At 32.1% G+C, this 19,031-nt stretch overlaps 1 protein-coding gene across 1 annotated transcript; it reads left to right on the top strand.

Moving 5' to 3' along the window:
- Positions 1-8,604: 8,604 nt before the first annotated feature.
- Positions 8,605-13,681, top strand: LOC130806926 (proteasome subunit alpha type-5). Its single transcript, XM_057672177.1, has 10 exons — positions 8,605-8,805; positions 9,889-9,930; positions 10,020-10,101; positions 10,253-10,333; positions 11,477-11,590; positions 11,700-11,801; positions 12,050-12,108; positions 12,256-12,358; positions 13,087-13,152; positions 13,239-13,681. The coding sequence occupies exons 2-10, from the start codon at positions 9,917-9,919 to the stop codon at positions 13,329-13,331; spliced, it is 714 nt and encodes a 237-aa protein (XP_057528160.1). The 5' UTR covers positions 8,605-8,805; positions 9,889-9,916; the 3' UTR covers positions 13,332-13,681.
- Positions 13,682-19,031: the final 5,350 nt, after the last annotated feature.

The raw sequence follows: 19,031 nt of genomic DNA, 5'->3' as shown, positions 1-19,031 counted from the left end.
TCGCTTATGTTGTTTCATATAGTTTTAATAAACTAATATTTGCGCTAAGTTTGCTGTCAGCATACTAATAGGGTATGTTGATTTGTTAAGACCAAATATTAAATTAATACTCCCTCCGAATCAATTTAGTTGTCCCATTTTTTTAGTTGGCAAAGTCTTTTTAGTTGTCTCATTTCTATCTTTGTCAATCTTTTTTTACCTAAATATCCTTAGTTCACACAAGTTTTACGAATATACCCCCGTATACCTTACTTACCCAACTACTGTTTACTACTTATCCTTCACTACTTACCCTTCACTACTTACCTTTTTTAAAGAACCCCACACCATTCTTAATAACCGTGCCCAAGCAAATGAGACATCTAAATTGGTTCGGAGGGATATCCTTAGTTCACACAAGTTTTACGAATATACCCCCGTATACCTTACTTACCCAACTACTGTTTACTACTTATCCTTCACTACTTACCCTTCACTACTTACCTTTTTTAAAGAACCCCACACCATTCTTAATAACCGTGCCCAAGCAAATGAGACATCTAAATTGGTTCGGAGGGAGTATAAAATAAAAAGTTATGCTGATAACAAACCAAGAGTAAATGTTATATTAAAAAATAATCCAAATATTAGATTATTCAAAACGGATTGGTGAAAGATTAGATTATTAATATTAATTTTTCCTAGTTTTTTTTCCTTTTTCTTGGTATAAAATATAGAGTATAGAAAAGTCTAAATTTAATTTCCTTTTTAACTTTTAAAATTTTATTTTTCTCTATCTAATGAATTGAAGTAAATCTATCTGAATTGTAGGTTTTATGTTTTATAAATGATTTTTCATAGTAGTAAATCTTTTGATTGGAGTATATAATATAATTTAGAGCTTCTTCAAGTATAAGTAGATCTATTATTTTTTTTTTTTTTGAATTGAAACTTGATCAAAAAATTTTCCCATGACTAATTCGACTTGAAAAAACTAAAAAATATTGAGTTTCACCAAACTAAAACTCAAATCCAACCATTTTGATCTGTTTTTTCAAATCGTCAACTTTCTTGGTTCCACATCACTAATTTTTGGTCGGAACCTCGGACTTTATATTTCTGGTAAGTTTTTGTAATTTGAGTTTTTATTTCTATGTTAAAGCTTTAAAAGAATATATTGGTCCTATATTTTTAAGATTTTTTTAAAAATAAAATAAATTTCCTATTATTTTTTGATGAAAAAATTAGTAATAAAATATTAATAAAAAACTCAAGACCCATTGGGTCGACCCAAACTGACTGAAAAAAAATGACCTATACGAAAATGCAGATTTGACCCGAAACTATACCCACCGATCGTTTTGATAATAGGTCTAACTATAAGCTTAAGTTTTTGTTTTTGTTGATTTTTTGACATAATATCGGAGGATATATAAGCTTAAGCTTTATGATTGAAGCCCCGATATACGTACTTGATCACTTGTTAGTTATCTCCAAAAGTTTAAAATAAACGTGACAACCCGACAGTTATCTGACCTTGTAATCGAACTTGATTTAACCCGACCTTAAAAATTAATTTATAATTATGTAAAAATCAAATGAACACAAGAACTAATTTTAAATTGATCAGAAATTACTAATTAACCCGAAACTAACCTCATAACCTAAATGAATACCTCTAATTTTCACATTTAGTAAGGATCTGTTCTCCTCATTTGATCTGATTAGATCTGATTTGAATTTACTAAGGTCTGATCTAATCTGGTCTGATTGAGTTTGATCTAATCTGAATCTTTCTTATTTAGTCTTACCTAGTGTGACCTGATCTGATCTGATTTGATTTGATTTGGTTTCATAAAGTTATTATTATTATTATTATTATTATTATTATTATTATTATTATTATTATTATTATTATTATTATTATTAATTGAAAATAATAATTAGTAACACCTAAAATAATAATAATAATAATAATAATAATAATAATAATAATAATAATCCCTCCTATTCCTCTTATGCATCCTATTTCCTTTTATGGTCAAGCTTTTATGGTCAAGTTACACTAATTGTTCCATTTCTATTTTGAGTATGCTTTTTTGATCTTTATGCCCTTAGTGGGTTCATGTTATTTTCAATTATATCCTAACTTACCCTTATTAATTGACCTCTCTTTTCATTAATCAAAACAACTTAAACCTAATTAATCTATCCACCCATTAACCATTCCCTCCCTTTATTAACCCTAAACCCTACCCATCCCCATTTGTGCTTTCGTGTTCTTCCTTTAAGAACCCTTAATCTGGGTTGTTTCTTCTTCATCTCTCTATTTCCCAATCTCTGTATTCCTCTAAGATCCCACTATCTGGGTTATGTGTTCTTCTCCCTCTTCTTTTGTGCTTTTGTGTTCCTCTCTCTCTTCTAATGGAAAACCCTAAGTCGCCTTTGAAATCACCCCTGAAGATCCATAAGTCGCCTACGAACTCACCCTTGAAGAACCCTAACTCGCCATTGAACTCACCCTTGAAAAATCCTAACTCGCCTACATCTTTACTTCTGAGAATCCTTAAATCCCCTTTGAAATTGCCTACGAAGATTGAGTTGAAGGGGTTTAATGATGAAAATTCTAGATCTGGTCTGAAGTCATTTGAGGAAGAATATTTTGATTACTATGTTGATGACTCAACTTCTATTGAGACAGATTAAAGTGGGGAAGATAACTTGACTCTGAGGGTGAACCCAATTACACACCTGGGGTGGATTTGTGAGCTGATCGTGAATATTCTTCCATTGATGTTGTTTTTTTAAATACTGATTGTGAAGAAGAGGATTGGCTTGATAAGCTTGGTCTTTTCTCAAGTGAGTTTCTGTTCTTATGGTTGCATGTTGGTATTGACTGGTGATGATTTTTTAGTTAAACATTTTTTTGATGAATTGTTTTCTATTGCTCTGTGATTTGTAAGTGAGAGCAGTTTTTAGCCACTATAAATCAAACAAACGGGGGTTAGATTGTTTTCCAACACTTAAAGCACAAAGATGTTCGATTTTTCACTCAATGATTTGAAAAAAAACAACTGTACCTGAGAGTACTGAAAACAACCAATTTTTTCAACTATGTAAATATGAGTACAAATGTTTCATTGTAAACAACATAAACTTTTTAATGTGTTGTTTAGATATGAAACATCTCATGTTCAAGATCCCAAAATATGTCCAAAATCAAAAGGATTTAAACTTGAAACTTGTTGATGTGTTGGTTACTGTTGTGTTGTTAATGCTGTGTTGCTGAGATGCCTTACTTGTTCCCAAAAAAATGTTTTTGTGTTCTTGTTCTAGTTGGCTTACATTTTAGGCCACTCTATCATAATTCTAAGTTCACCATTGAGATTGTTAAGATTTTTCAACTCTTCTAACCCCAAAAACCATTCTGACCAACTTGCATAATTATCCTCACCACCCACCATAAAATAACTCAGTCTATAAAGACAAATCAACTTATCCATACACTTAGGCATATATATCAACTTAAAACAACTTGAAATATCTAAGATCCTAAGTTTGATCAACCTACTCAAATCTTCCGGTAACTCTTAACTTAATACAACTACATAAAATTAAGCATTCTAGATTACATAATTTTGATATTGATTTAGGGAGCACTTCTAATGCCTTATTTGATAAGAGATCTAAATATCGTAGATGCAATAATTCACCTACGTAATTTAAACTTGACAAGTCTTTAATTTTTAATCTTAATGCCCTTAGGTTCCTACAAGTTTTCACTGATTTCTCCTCAAGAAAATTATCCATATGCCTAAAATACCTATAATCAAGATACGAACGTAAACGAGGTATATATCCAAACAAGAAATTTCATATTTTATGTCCTTGTTGAATAGTGAGAGATGGCGAATACTTTTATGTAGGTTGTCACTTAGTATGATACTACTTCCTGCAAAAATCTCCTTCCTCGAGACATCTTGAGCAATGTCATGAAAAAGATCGTGAATCTTAATCGAATCTACCTCACCTGTAAAATCATCTTTTTTTATATCTTGGAAGAAACACCTTCTCAACAATATTAGAAAATGTTCCTCACCTGCATCTTCAATGCTCTGACCTTTGTGTGATGGAACAATATAGTTGTGTGCTATCCAAAGGTTTATCAATGTGTTCTTTTCCATTCTATAATCCTTTGGAAAAATGGCACAAAAACTAAAACAATTTTTCAATGAGAATGGAAGATGATGATAACTTAGCTTCAATATTTGTGTGAAATAAATGTGTTTGGTTATGGTGAATAACGAATTGTAAACAAAGGAATGTATTTATAGAAGCTTAATTTACTCACTAATTGAATCTCAATTTTTAGTTAAGGACTAATGTCATTTATGGCCATCTATATCCGTCTAGGTGCGAATTATGGAACAGTCCCCACTTGTCTTCTTGGAATAGTCTGAATTCTAAAATTGTTTATATATGCTCCAATTAATTTGTTACACTATTAGTAAAAGAATTATTCCTCAATACTTAAAACAATAATCACTTATATTAAGAGTATTTGCAAAAATTCTAAATATTTCATAGGTTGCTACATTTACATAAAGCATTTGTTACATTTAATCCATTAAATCCCATGGATTGAACGAATGAGAAAAATGTTAAAATAAAATTTTTTTTCACTTCACTTAATTTTGGGAATTGAAATCAAAGACTTCAACTTCTCCTAAAGGTTTTCAAGTAATCTAACGACCCATTTGATAATCAGTATTAAATAATGAAAGTGGAAATGATAATGCCCGTAATAGTAAGTTAGTGTAATTTTAGTAGAAATATCTCTTAACAAATTTAATGATCGTGTTATTCTACTTCAACAACCTCATTTTTTCATCAAATACATTCCTATGCATTACCATTTGAAAATGTGATATTAGGTAGTAATAGCAAATTGTGAACAAAAAACTTTTTTATGATCAAACTTTTATTAATACCATAAAAATGACATGATATATATCATAAAATTTCACACTCCAAATCATTCTCATTCCCATATGAAATCATTCACTATGAATTCACTCAATTTGTTAATACAAGTCAACTTATCCTATGCCCTAGGCCTATGTTTTACGCAAATTCTCATATGAGACGGTCTCGTGGTGAGATTATCTTTATGAGACTGACCAAATGTACATTTACTATGAGGTTGATCGATGTACAATTGATCCTTCAAGTTGCTAAAAATTTAAAAAACTCAATCACAAGTGGTTGAACTTTTTAGGGCGAACAAGAGCTGCTAACACGACATGTCAAGAATCAATCCTATACAACAACAATCAGACCATTTCTGAAGAACAAGATGCGTACAAGATGTTTACTTGTACTAAGCTACTAGCATTCCAGCATTTTGAAATATTTCTTCGAATTGTTTGGTGATTATTATTTTCATCATGTAAAAACTGTTGTAATTTAGTTAAGAATTCATTATTTTGTATATGAATGTTAGGGTTTAAAGGAAACCCTTAATTTTAGTTACTTGATTGAAGGAAGATATGGAAAAAAATAAAATTTCATGTCAAAATATTTTAAAGTCCAGCAGTAAAAACGTTGATATTAAGGCAGATTTAAAAAATATATGTATATTGTAATTGTTTTGATTGTAAAACGATTTGAAATACTTGAAGTGGAAGTGTTATCAGAGCCAACAGTCAACGAAGTTGAAGTGAGATGTGATCCTTATGTGGAAATTACATGAAGTCTTGCAACGTAACACGTTAGCTTTGCCCGGGTTGATCTTCCGGAAAACTCCTCCGACACTCAAGTCAGATCGGAGATATGAGATCGATGAATGAACAATAATAAATTGAACGTAAGAATATAATATCAAGGTAGTGGTTGTTTGTATTTAGGTAGGTTGATGAAGATGATGGTGAGTAGGGATTTTGGCAGAGTTTCGGTATGATATTTTTTACTTAGCGTTCTAAATTGGAATGACCGCTTATATTTATAAGGATGAAGAAACAGTTATTGTAGAGAATAGGTTGGACTTTATGGATATCATGGCAGTTGAGGGTAGGACATCGTTAGTTACAGTGATGAGTGAATAGTTACTTTAGGGTTAGGGAAGTTACTTACATGTTGGTTAAGCAAGGTAAATGAAAAGTTGTAACAACCTTCTGACTAAGAGTCAAGATCAACAAAAAGTCAAGAGTTATTAAGGTAATATCACAATAATAATTAATTAAATAAGTAAATTTAAATGTTAAGATAACAGTAATCAATTGAAAATAGAAAAAATTATCTAGAATAATCCAACATAGTCATGATTTTTCCTACATTAATCCCACCTATTGATTAACTTTGAGGGTATTTGCCTAGAGTAAACCCGGTAACTGGATGACTTGCTATAGCAAGTTTTATTTAAAAAAATATATAAATTAAAATAAAATATAAAAAAATGTACAAAAATGTTTAAAAAATTTTATGATTTTTTTATTATTCATAATGTTTATGTAAATTTTTAAATTTTTTCTGTAATGTTAAATTAATTTTCACTTTACTATTTTAGTGATGTAACTATTATAACATGTCATCGGATTACCCAAGTTTACTCCAGAAAAATACCTTCTAAAGTTCAGATTATTCATTGTTAATCAATAAGTGTGATTATTATAGAAAAATCATGAAAATATTAAATTATTCTAGGTAATTTTTTCTTGAAAATACTAATTGCCATTTATATTGCATCATGATGTAACAGAATTATTTTTTTTATGTAATCTTTTACTAGATCAAAAATTATATATAAATGTGTTATCATGTAATATTTGTAATTTTAGGAATAATGTGTTTTTATATTTTATTTATATTTAAGTTTTCTTAATTGATTATTATATTGTTTTGAATTGTCACTTCATTAATTGTTAATATATTACTTCCTCCGTTCTGATATAGTTGCTACATTTGTATGGGCGCGGGAATTAAGAAAAGTGATTGATCTACACTGTAGCTGATTGTTTACTTTATAGGGTATAATATTTTATTATTATTAATTGAAAAATAAAAAAGAAAAATAAGTTGTTAGGTTACTTTATAGAGTATAGTATAGTATTTTATTATAGTGTATAGAGTATAGAGTAGGATAAAAATAGGGGTAGATAGAACTTTAAATGATTGTTTTATTACTAAAAAAGGAAATGTAGCAAGTAATATGAAATTGCCAAAATAAAAAATGTAGCAAGTATTATGGAACGAAGGAAGTATATTGTTTTGAATTTTGAATTGTCATCATATTATGTTGCTTTAAATTGTCACATCATATCATATGATATCTTAACACTTATCAAAAATTTTCAAAAATAAATGTTGTCATTCTAGTAAAGTTTAAGTGGAAAGTCACTTAATTTATAGAGTGAGATGTGATATAGTCTGCTTTTCTTTTAGTAGATTGTCTAGATAGATTTAACAGATGGTTGTTACTTGTTAGGTTTTTAACTACCTGAAGGTGTCTATTGTTTTTGTTGGCATAATTTTAAGTTAGTTGGGTAAGTCAATATGAATATGTTTAGTAAAAATTAAGTATTAAAATTGATTATTTGTAAAAGAAAAGTGGATTAATCTATAATCTATCTATAACATACTAAAACAAAATACGGGCAACATCATCACCTTTTAAAAATGCTTACGTGTTGCTTTCTCATTAAAATTTTCCTCTCTAAAATTAAATGATGATCAGATGATGTCATTGTTATTATAATTATCTTTGACTTACTACTTTCTTATTTTGAGTATATTATTATTCTTATTAATTATTTGTCTTATTTTTTAGGTCAAATCGCACTTAATGCATTAGAAAACTATATATTATATTTCATTTATTTCAATTATTTATAAAAATTTTTCAATTTTATTTATTAAATGAATATTATTTAGTGTATTGGATATTTTGAGATGGTTAAAATTTAATATACTTTTATTAGGATTTGTTTTTGTTATTTATACTCTTGGTTACATAAATGCAATGATTAATTCTAATATGATATATGTTGTGGCTATCTTTATATAAGTCACTTATATTGTTTATGAGAAAAAAATATTTTTGTCCTTTAAATGAATAACATAATTTTACATATTTTTATATATTTATATTTGATTTTAAAGTTTGTTATTAATAGTAATAATATTTCATAACTCTATAAACTTATGTAATAATTTTTTTTGTTAGCAAAAATTGGTAGGTTATTTTTTATTAAAAAACTCATAATTTCGTATTATGACCAGGGTATGAACCATTTGTTCTTTTATTCAAAATAAAAAAATATAAATATAAATATAATTATAGTGTGCACAATGTAAAATATGATATGTACATAATATATATACAACTGTTTATAGTAAAGCGTATATAATATATAGAGTTTATTTTTAAAATTTTAATTTTTTAATTTATACAAATATGTCAGAAAATTTAATAAAGTTGTACATTGCAAAGGAATATAACAAACCAAAAACTTATGAAAAAGTCTAACTAACTAATTTTTCATTTTAATTTAAAAGTCGACTTTTATCAAATTATTTTTTTTTTATATTTTGATTCTGACCAACGTTGAGCAACAATAAAAAAGTAAAAATAATTTTACCAAAACCCCAAATTGTTCTCTTCTCCAAAAAAGTTTGCAAGTCTATTTGCTTGGAGAAAAAGAAAACCAAGCAAAATAAACATAGTAGAGCAGTGAACTGAACAAAAGCACCATCGTCCATTTTCCATCGCCATCTCATTTCTTAGTCTCATTGCCTTTCTTTCTCTCTAGAATTCCCCGCCCGTGCAAGGTTAGTTTCTGCCTTTTCTCTCCGTATACTCCGATCTTATCATTCGATCAAGCTTATCAATTTTGTTTTCTTTTCAATTTCGTGTTTGATCCTTCACTTTGATGCATCGATGATTAAATTGTTGTGTAGTTGATTCATAGGGTTCAGTTTTTAGGATATGCGTGTAAATTTGTGCAAACATTTAGTGACTGTTACGGTCTAGGGTTCAACTTTGCTTCTTTGATTCAGCTTATAATCTGCGAGTTAGGGTTTTAATTTAGTTTTCTGCTATGGATTTTTTTTTAAGTTGGAGGAAAATTTAAAATGATATTAACTCTAATTTTATTTGGGTTAAAGATCGTCTAATATTCGTGTGAAATCTCATAAGAGTATCTTGCTGTTAAAATGTGTTTTGTGAAACATTGGGTCGGGAATGTTACCCTTTCCATTTCTTTTTCTGCATTTTATCACGTATTCTTGCATTGTTAATAATTTTTTGAGCTTTGCTTCCCTAATGTTAATTTTGTAGTAAATGTGTGCGGTATGTGATAATTGATGGATTTGATAATTTAGGTATATGCCAAATGATATGGCATTGTTTCAATGCGCCTAGCTGAATGAAAATTTGCTCCCTGAAGGTGTAATTTGAATAATTGAATGCAAGGCCTGTTCTTTGTTTTGCTCTCTTGTTTACTAATACTATGTGCCATATTCTATAAAGATTAATTTAAAAGTAATTTACATTGTTGTGAATGGAGAATTAATTTAGTAGTTGACACACCAATGTCTAGATTTGTGTTGTGTTGATTATGGACTAAAGGCTGTAGATTTTTGGGTTGGGTTTATTTTAATTACAGGTATTTGTGCAAACCTTTTTTGATTTTTGCTTTGTCTTATACTCTTATATGATTACATTCTATGAATATGTGGCTAGATGAGCTTATATTAGATTTTTCATGTGAAACGAGAAAAGGTTATTTAGAAAACAGTTACTTCAAGTACAAAATGCCAAATATTAAGGTGCTTATAGGTCTTTCCTTTTGTTTCCTGTATTTGTAAACAACAATGTTAGTGCTCTGATCCTCATTTTGCTTATGATTGCAGGTAGTTGTCACTTTATCACTTTATAGAGATGTTCCTCACTAGGTACGATTGCCTTCTGTCTATAAACCCTTTTTCTATCGCTTGAACAGTACCAACTGTCTGAATTTTTTTTATGTGTGTTTCGAATGAAGGACCGAGTATGACAGAGGAGTCAATACCTTCTCACCTGAAGGCCGATTGTTTCAGGTTGAGTATGCTATTGAGGCTATCAAGGTATATCATTCACCTTTCAGAGTTATTTTATTTGTGTTTTCTTTCCCTGTTGAGGAAGGAAGTGTTGGGTGGAAGAAGATTGTGGAGGAATTATACTCTTATGTAAAACTACTGAGATTTGATTCTGATTTTCTCATCTTGTAATATGCAGCTGGGTTCTACTGCAATTGGGATAAAGACTAAGGATGGTGTTGTGCTTGCTGTGGAAAAGCGTATCACATCTCCATTGCTGGTATCCCTGTCTTCTTAACTGAGTGTTTATCATTGTGTTCTTAGGATCACTTCCTTTTTGCCCGTCCGTTTTTAGTATGCAAAATGTTGAACCTGTTGATATTAATTAATAATTAGCAAGCTAGTACCTTAGGCTATTTTTTAGCTCCCATAGTTTTCTATTGAATATTTTCTTAGATACACTGATAAGGAAAATTGTCCAAGCTGTGATATAGCTATCTGCAGAGCTGTGAGTGTGTGTGTGTGGTTTTTTTTTTTTTTTTTTTTTTTTTGGGGGGGGGGGGGGGGTGGGTGGAGGTGGGGGTAGTCCTTTAGTTTGAAGTTGGGATTCAATTAATAATTAGGTTGCTGGAGCTGTGCAACTTAGGAACTCCTGGAATCAATTTGCTCTTGCATGTGGTATTTTGGCCTATTTTTTGAACTGTCTGAGTTGTAAATGGCACTGCTCTTTATAGCAGATAGAGATGGGTCTAGATATAATGACAATGAAAGTTGTCCAAGTTGTGAAGTAGCTCTCTGTAGATCTGCAAGTCATGGGAAGGTTCCCCATTAGGTGCTAAATCATTTAATCCTTTTCTTATTTGTTTGAGAATGGAAGGAAAAAGCTCATATTATGTCATAAGATGAGCGACGCTGTTAACTCTTCCCCTCCCCCCCCCCCCCCCTCTTTCTTTAACATGATTCAAATAGGTATAGAAAAAATCTTTTAGGAATTGTAATTTATTTGGTAGATAGGGTATTTGTCATTAGCTTTCTAGTGTATATGCCTTCCTGATAGTTCAGGGATATGTTTTTTGCTAATTGTTCATGCTTGGAAGTAAAGTTGTTGAATTGTTTCTTGGTGTCAGCGATCACCTGTTCTAAGAAAAAGTGCTCTATATGTCTTTTGAATCTTGGAACAACCTTATCTTGCAGTTTATTAAATTTTGGAAGAGCATTCTTCTGGTCACTTTCTGACTACATTTTTTCCTTGCTTGAGATGCATACATATTTCAAATTAAAGAATATTAAATTTATCTATTGAAAGCTGTTATTGACATGCTTAAAGGATAATGTTTTGACAATGCCAGCAATTATAAATTTTTCAGGCATAAACACCAAGTTTATCTGTCATAATTGCCTTAATTCTTCCATTTTCTTTCAGGAGCCTAGCAGTGTTGAAAAAATCATGGAAATTGACGAGCATATAGGATGTGCTATGAGTGGATTGATTGCTGATGCTCGCACACTTGTTGAGCATGCACGAGTGGAGACTCAGGTACTTATGATTTCATATTGTTGCAATGATGTGGCATTGCATATTAGTGCAGTAGGGGGTGACTAATAGTTCTTTTTTGGCTCTTGTTTTTTAATACAATTTGAAATAGAATCATAGGTTCTCTTATGGTGAACCAATGACTGTTGAGTCGACTACACAGGCTCTATGCGATCTCGCACTTCGTTTTGGGGAAGGAGATGAAGAGTCAATGGTAAGTAGTATTTATTTTTCAAATTATGAAATTTCTTTTTGTTAATGGCCATTGGAGGGACATTATATATCAGTTTATTATTGCTAGGCCTGTAGAATCTAATTTTTCCTTCTTGGAAATGGCTCGCTGCTTGCTCCTAGCCTCCTATTGAAATGAATTGTCTAAAACTTCATAAACATTTTAAAGCTAGACTACACAAAATCTTTTGATCGCAGATCTGTTTCTGATGGATGATTGTGTTTGTGCAGTCTCGCCCTTTTGGTGTATCTCTCCTCATTGCAGGTCATGATGAAAATGGACCAAGCCTGTAAGTGTAAATTCCTCTGTAATTTTATTGGTTCCAATAGTTTTCCCTGAATATAATTTACATAATGCCCTAGTCCATGTTTCTGGGCTTTTGGCTTTTGAGGTTTCTGTGACACAAAATTACATTATTTTCCTTCTTGTTATGTAGATATTACACAGATCCTTCTGGTACGTTCTGGCAGTGTAGCGCAAAGGCTATCGGTTCTGGTTCTGAAGGTGCAGATAGCTCCTTGCAGGAGCAGTATCGAAAGGTACTTGCCTCATTTGTATGGAAGTAAGATTTGGTCATTAGGTTGCTGGTAGTCTTGAACTTTCACATACCTCGATATTAATTTCCTAATTCATTGATAGTAAATTGTCAAATTCAATACAAGATGCATCTTTATTTTCCATTAACGCAATCATTAAAAGGCCCTGAAGTGATGGCTATAATGAAGTAAAAGTCCAATACCATTATTACTCTCACCTTTTAGTTGTTTTCTGATGTTATACTGAGATAAAGAGCCTCTTTTGCGTAATCGATCCTGGCTATGCCATAGGAGAGGAAGGTATACCATTCTTTCCTCTTTTCCTTTTACCTCAAGATGTGCCAATATGGATAGTGAGCAAGTCAACTGACCCCTATGATTTAGAAAACAGTTCACCTCCCAATGTGGCAAGATATAGTTGCTAATCTTAGAACACTACCTATATCAAAGGCACATGCAGAAGTACAATTATGAGCTCACTTATGTCCAGATTGTCATTGGTTTGTCTATCAGTACTTGCTAGGCTGCTATAGGACCTTTACCTTCCTCTTAGATAGTGGAGGCTTCGAGAGGCTGGGTGACTTTTGTTATTATGGATGAGAGTGTCTTGTTAATGAACCGAGCTATTATCTTCATTTAATAGGAAAATATGAGAAACTAATGTATTCCATTGTTTTTTCTGTTGCACTTGCTCATGTTATAACTCATTAGTATGCTTTCTTTTTCTGTAGGATTTAACTTTTCAAGAAGCTGAGACCATAGCACTTTCCATATTGAAGCAGGTTATGGAAGAGAAGGTAGTGATATTTTTATCCCCAACAATATTCTGTTTGTTGTATGTGCTTCTAGTTTGTGATCCAATCCTTTGTTTTTATTCTGTTAGGTGACCCCAAACAACGTTGACATTGCAAAGGTTTCCCCAACCTACCACTTATATTCCCCAGCTGAGGTAGAGGCTGTCATCAGTCGCTTGTAAGCATGGTGCAGCTTTGTCTTTAGTGCTACTGATATCTCTGGAACTCTTTCTTTCTCCTTTGTTGACGTGAACTGTAGGCTACTGTTTCAGTTTGTTATTTGAATGTATTCGTGTGCATGCCCTATTTGAGGTCCGAAGCGGGGCCTGTTCAGTACTGTATTAGACTTGTCTTATTAGAGGATCTTGATTCGGGTTGTTACACAAATAAGATAGGAACTTAGAGAATTATGGTTTTCCGAATTTGCGTTTGAGACGCTATAAAATTGCTTTCGTTGAATATTTATATCAAATCGCTCTTTTGTTAAACTTTGATCATCAAGAAAATTTTTGCAAGCGCGGTGGTTTGTACATGATTGTTGGAAATGTTTTGATTTATGTACTTTCTCAAATTGGCTTGAGTTCTGTTAAAAGTATGCCTGGTAACAACTATGGAGGGGAGGGGAGGGAAACAGGGGAAAGGAATGAGTGTTTTTACCAAATCATTTCTTTGTTGGTAGAATTTAATTGATATAAATGTGTTAACTTTAGTTATTTTCCCTTCCTTTTTTTAATGAAATAATTGACATCCTTTCCTTTCCCTTTTCTTTATTTTCTTAAATTTTATATCCTCCAAACATAGTTATCATGAGTATATATTATCCCTGAATGAGGGGATAAAATCTCTCTTACTCAAGTCAAGCTATATATTTAGGTCTATTTAGTTACATTTAGAGGAACTTGGAAATTTGAAAAGTACAAGCAAAATAATATAAAAAATTCAAAAGATAATATTTTTTAAACTTTATTTCCAAAATAAGCACTTATTATTGTACTTTGCATCCTCAAACAACGTTGACATTGCAAAGGGTTTTTGGTTATCCTAGGATCGATTATGGCTCTGACAAATTTCATGTCTCATTTTGCCCCTTAAAAATTTTGAGTTGTCCATAAACTGAAAATTGTGGATTTTATCCCCTGCTACTTCTGGGTTCTTAGATTCATACAACTTCTATTTTTACATGTGCTAAGATGTATCTATTGGCTGTTTGTGATTATTGTGTGTCCTTTTTGGGGTTGTTTAGGATTTTCTTTGGGCTTGTATCGAAAACATTTTCAAAACGCTTCAAAAGCGTGAATAAATTAAATATCATTTTAGAAAGAGTCATGAGGATCTATCTAGAGTTTCAATTCAAAATTTAATAAAATTTTATTTATGCTAGTTATAGGTTCAAGGAGTGATATATGGGCGTATTGAATCCTCTTTAGCTAATTTAAACATCTAAATTCTATCTTTGTGTTTATTGAAACTTGCTTAGAGACTTTTTACATGGCTTTACTTAGCCAAATCAGCTATACAACTTCAATTCATGTGTCAACCGAGATGTAGTTGAGGCTCCTTTGACATCATTCTCATAATTTTATGGTGAGTTGCGAATGACGATGTTGGCTTCTCCCTTCGCCTTCAAAAACTTTCAAGCTCCAAAAGCATGCATTATGGCTTAAAATCTATCCCATGCTTCAACTAAAAATTCATTGGACTTCTCGTTAGTTGTCTTGTTTTCTTCTCTCTTCGCCTTCAAAAGCTTTCAAACTCCAAAAACATGTATATTATCATTATGCCTTAAAATCTATCCATGCTTCAACATAAGATTTATTGAGAGTACTCTATGTCTCTAAGACTCTAAATCTTTTTGAAGCCTAACTCATTTATTGTCTTACTTATTTTGCTATATTTAGGTTAAAAAATACATTAAAATTTTCATAATTGACAAAACTTTTTCAAAATCACAAAAGGTACATTAAAAATAAAAGAACATAAAAAAAATAGTAATATTTTATCATATAATGTAATGAGTATGATATTAAATAAAAGTATTGATGTTTAAATAATAAAAAAAAAACAGAAATTAAGAGGCAATTCTTCAAAATCACAAATAAATAATGATGCAAATTGAAACAAAACGCAGACGATTCTTAATTGTGTTGATAATCTTTGACCCATCCTCTTTCCAGAACTTTCCCCTAATTTCTCCCAACTAGGAGAAACTTGCGAAAGGGTACACAATCTCTCACGAAGTCAATCGCTCAAACTCCCTCAAACTTCAATTAATTTGAGGGAGGAATAACAAAGGTGAACGTATTTGGGATTCTTGGAAAGATGGGAATTATTAGGAGCTGCTTTTCATTTATGGCAGGCACAATTTGCGGCATATATATTGCCCAAAATTACAAAGTCCCAGATGTTCAAAAGCTTGGTTCAACCGTCTTATTCATGGGTCGTTTGATTGAGCAAAATTATCGCAAACCCAATAAGCCTGATGATGAATAAATGAGTTATCTTTTGGAGGTGCAGAAATTCATTTTTCTAGCCAGGTTGGAAACAATTTTCAATCTTTTATATTGGGTTTTATTTTCTTCTGTTTAGATTAGATACTAGTGAATTTAATTGCTTTTCTGAAGTGGGTAATAATCCATTTTTTGGGAAATTTTTGATCTTTGTAGATGATTCAAGTATATGTAATTCTGAGAAAAGCATGTTAAGAAAGTTTTGACAAGTTTGTCTTAATATTTTTGATTATAAATTGTGTTGATAAATGGATTGTGATGCCTTTTGCCTTAGTTCATTGGTTTGATTGATGGGTGATTGTTGATATTGTTTTTCTGTTTTAATGTGATCTTGTAGGGTGAATTTTTGAACTGTGTTTTTCAATGATTAATGATGTGTTGTAATATTAGAAGGCTTATGATTTTGATGAGGATGATCAAAGGATCAAAAATCATTTTTGTTGTGAAATTGAGCACAATAAGGATTGTTAAAGAGAGGATCAAGGCTTACAATCACATGTAAGCAACTAAGCAAGCAATAATGTGCTTCGAGTAAAATAAAAGAAAACATAGGAATGATGGTGGAAAAACAAGTTCTATTGGGTATCTTATGATACAACTTCATGCTTGTATTTCTTATATGTAATTATGCACAATTGCATCTAACTACTAAACTTCCAAACACAAGTGTTTGCCTCACCAAACTCAAATAGCTTCGATGATGTTTCTTCACACGACGGATTACATATAACTCTTATAGTTATCTCTAGCTTTATAGTGTTTCTAGTCCTCTCACTCTTGTTTGGGCACACAACCTAACTTCGGCAAGTTTTTATCTTGGATACCTTCATGGCTTCATCCAACAACAATGGAGTAATCTTCAACATGATTACTTCTCCTCTTTGGTGGTGCTCTCTTCTTACTCTTACTCTACTCACTAGAGCTTCTTTTAGAAATGGGATGAGCTTCAATAAGCTCATACAATTCACCACACTTCAGTTGTCATGAAGCATTCTTAAAGACCTCTAAAGCTCATAGGAATCATCCCTTGAACCCCTCAAAGTGAGAAGCATTCTAGATCAACTTTCTTGACAAAATATTCTCATTCGAGCAAACATAGTGTTCGTTTGGGCAGTGCACAAATTCATGCCACAAACCAGACTCGTGTCAAAGGAAGCCTGCTCTCACAAAAAACTCATCTTGTTCAGACTGTTGCTCGCCGAGCAGAAATAACTCCTGCACTCTCTTTTGCTGCTGCTATTTTCTGTAAATATTACACTCGTCCAAGCATACCTTCCAGATATTTTCTGCCTACTTTGCTCATCTGTGCTTGCCTGAACCTTTAACACTCGTCTGAGCAAGCACACTCATATAGATTTTGTCAGCCATCATCAAGAAGCCTCTACAATGCTTGTCACCCTTGGCCATCCATGCTTCAATGCTTGGTCGGATAGCTCGTCTGAAATCCTCCACTTAGGATGGCTTGGCACTTGAATATAATTTTACATGGTTAAAAGGCAGTGTTCAATGTAACTAGAATGTGAATGTTCATTTGTTTTGGAATACAATTTGGTTTGATGAATTCTATGTTGGAAAATAACCCACATGTGATCCCACATCTAAAAATTTGAGAGAAATTGACTAACATATATACTTGATGGGTTACTCCTCTTATTACCAATTGGTTTCAGAATGAAACTTAATCGGACTTGTGTGCAGTCAACTTTTTTCTTGTGTGGGTCTTGTAATGTACAAGTCCAATGACCAATGTATCATGGAGTCGACAATTTTCGATCAACCGGAAACAAAAAATCTCGGTCTTCCATAAAAAGCAATTTGCGAGTTTGAAAAGAATGACGTTCCCACTCAATCAAAAAAAAAAATAGGGTTCACATGTACGAGGGAATGTTAGAAAAATAACCCATATGTGATCCCACATCGAACAATTAGAGAAAAGTTGACTAATATATAAGCTTGATGTACTACTTTTATCACCAATTGGTTTTAGCATGGAACCTCATTGGGCTTGTGTGCGGTCAACTCTTCTCTTGTATGGGTCTTGTAATGTACAAGCCCAATGACAAATTTATCATACTATATGCCTGTTCATTCTCTTGAGCAAGTTATATAATGCACCCATAAGTTTCTTAAGCATCATTGAGACTTGTGAAATTTTATAAAAGTTGAGACTTGATAGTCAATCTAATGGGTAAAAGTTCCAGTACGCGAGACGGCTGAGGGTAACATTTGTCAATTATGCCTTCTCTAATTCCTTTTTCGAACTTGTTCGAACACCGCTTGAATCGATATATCCCTAGTATTAGGGCTTATGTTTGTGCTTGTTTGTGAGAGTCACTTACCCCGCCTTAGTACATGCTTCTATACGAGCACGTGAGACTATCAAAAGCAACAACTAAGTTCTAACGCTACCTAGCTAATTTGCACAAGTGAGCTTTGAAAGTGTCCTTGGAGCCTTTTATATCTCTTGTGTTGTTAAGTAAAGTATGAGGGGTAATACGGAGCATAAAGGGTTAAAGCAGATGATATATGCTTTAGTTGTTGATAGAATTAAGGAGGGGAAGCAAGCCAAACATGTTATCTGGTTGTCCTGGATACTCTGCTGACTGCCGCTACTGTTTCGTTTATCTCAATACCTGTTATTGAAGAATTTGTTTAACAACACTGGTAATAGTCAAATAGCTGTGTGTTACTACGACCTTAACTTCTGTTTTTCAGCAATAAGATAGACTGTTGATGCCTTGGATTTATTTTCTATATTTTAGCTCATGCATGGAAAGATGCACTCTACTTCTTAACTCTGGAAAGTAGACTGAAGCCTTCCACATTGCTCTACTTGACTTTATTTTACGAGCCCGCAAGATTCCCTACTAAATCGGGCAAGGTTTCTACTGCCACTTCTTAAATCAACTAACATCTTTATTATCATGGACAAGTTCTTAATGCACACACAATTTTTTATGTATCATTGGGATTTGGTGGAATTTATGAATCATTGAACTAGACAGCCTAGCTAATGGAGTGTAAGTTCTAGTACAGAGTGTGATGTCCCTTTAATGTTCTGTCTTCACTTACATTTTTGAGTTGTTTGAATGTTAATTGAGTCGACCTAACCCAGGAGATATGAGTAAGGCTTATGTTTGTGCATGTCCTTGAGAGTAGCTTAGTCTGGCCTTGTTAGCTGTTTGCATGCTTGTATCTGCGCATTTGTGTTCATTGCAAATATAAGGACACCCTTGGTCCAGGGCTGCAGAGGAACATCTAACGGCACTAACGCTATGATGCGTATTAAAGGGCGGGAAATGTTGTTTGTGTTGCAAGGATTAAAATGGTTCAATACTTTTAATCAAAGGAACATTCAAACGCTCAAACAAACAA

This window comes from Amaranthus tricolor, chromosome 2 (genome assembly GCF_026212465.1).
Source record: "Amaranthus tricolor cultivar Red isolate AtriRed21 chromosome 2, ASM2621246v1, whole genome shotgun sequence".
Lineage (NCBI taxonomy): Eukaryota > Viridiplantae > Streptophyta > Magnoliopsida > Caryophyllales > Amaranthaceae > Amaranthus > Amaranthus tricolor.
The sequence above is the reverse complement of the archived record's forward strand: the minus strand, read 5'-3'. Positions and strand labels throughout refer to the sequence as shown.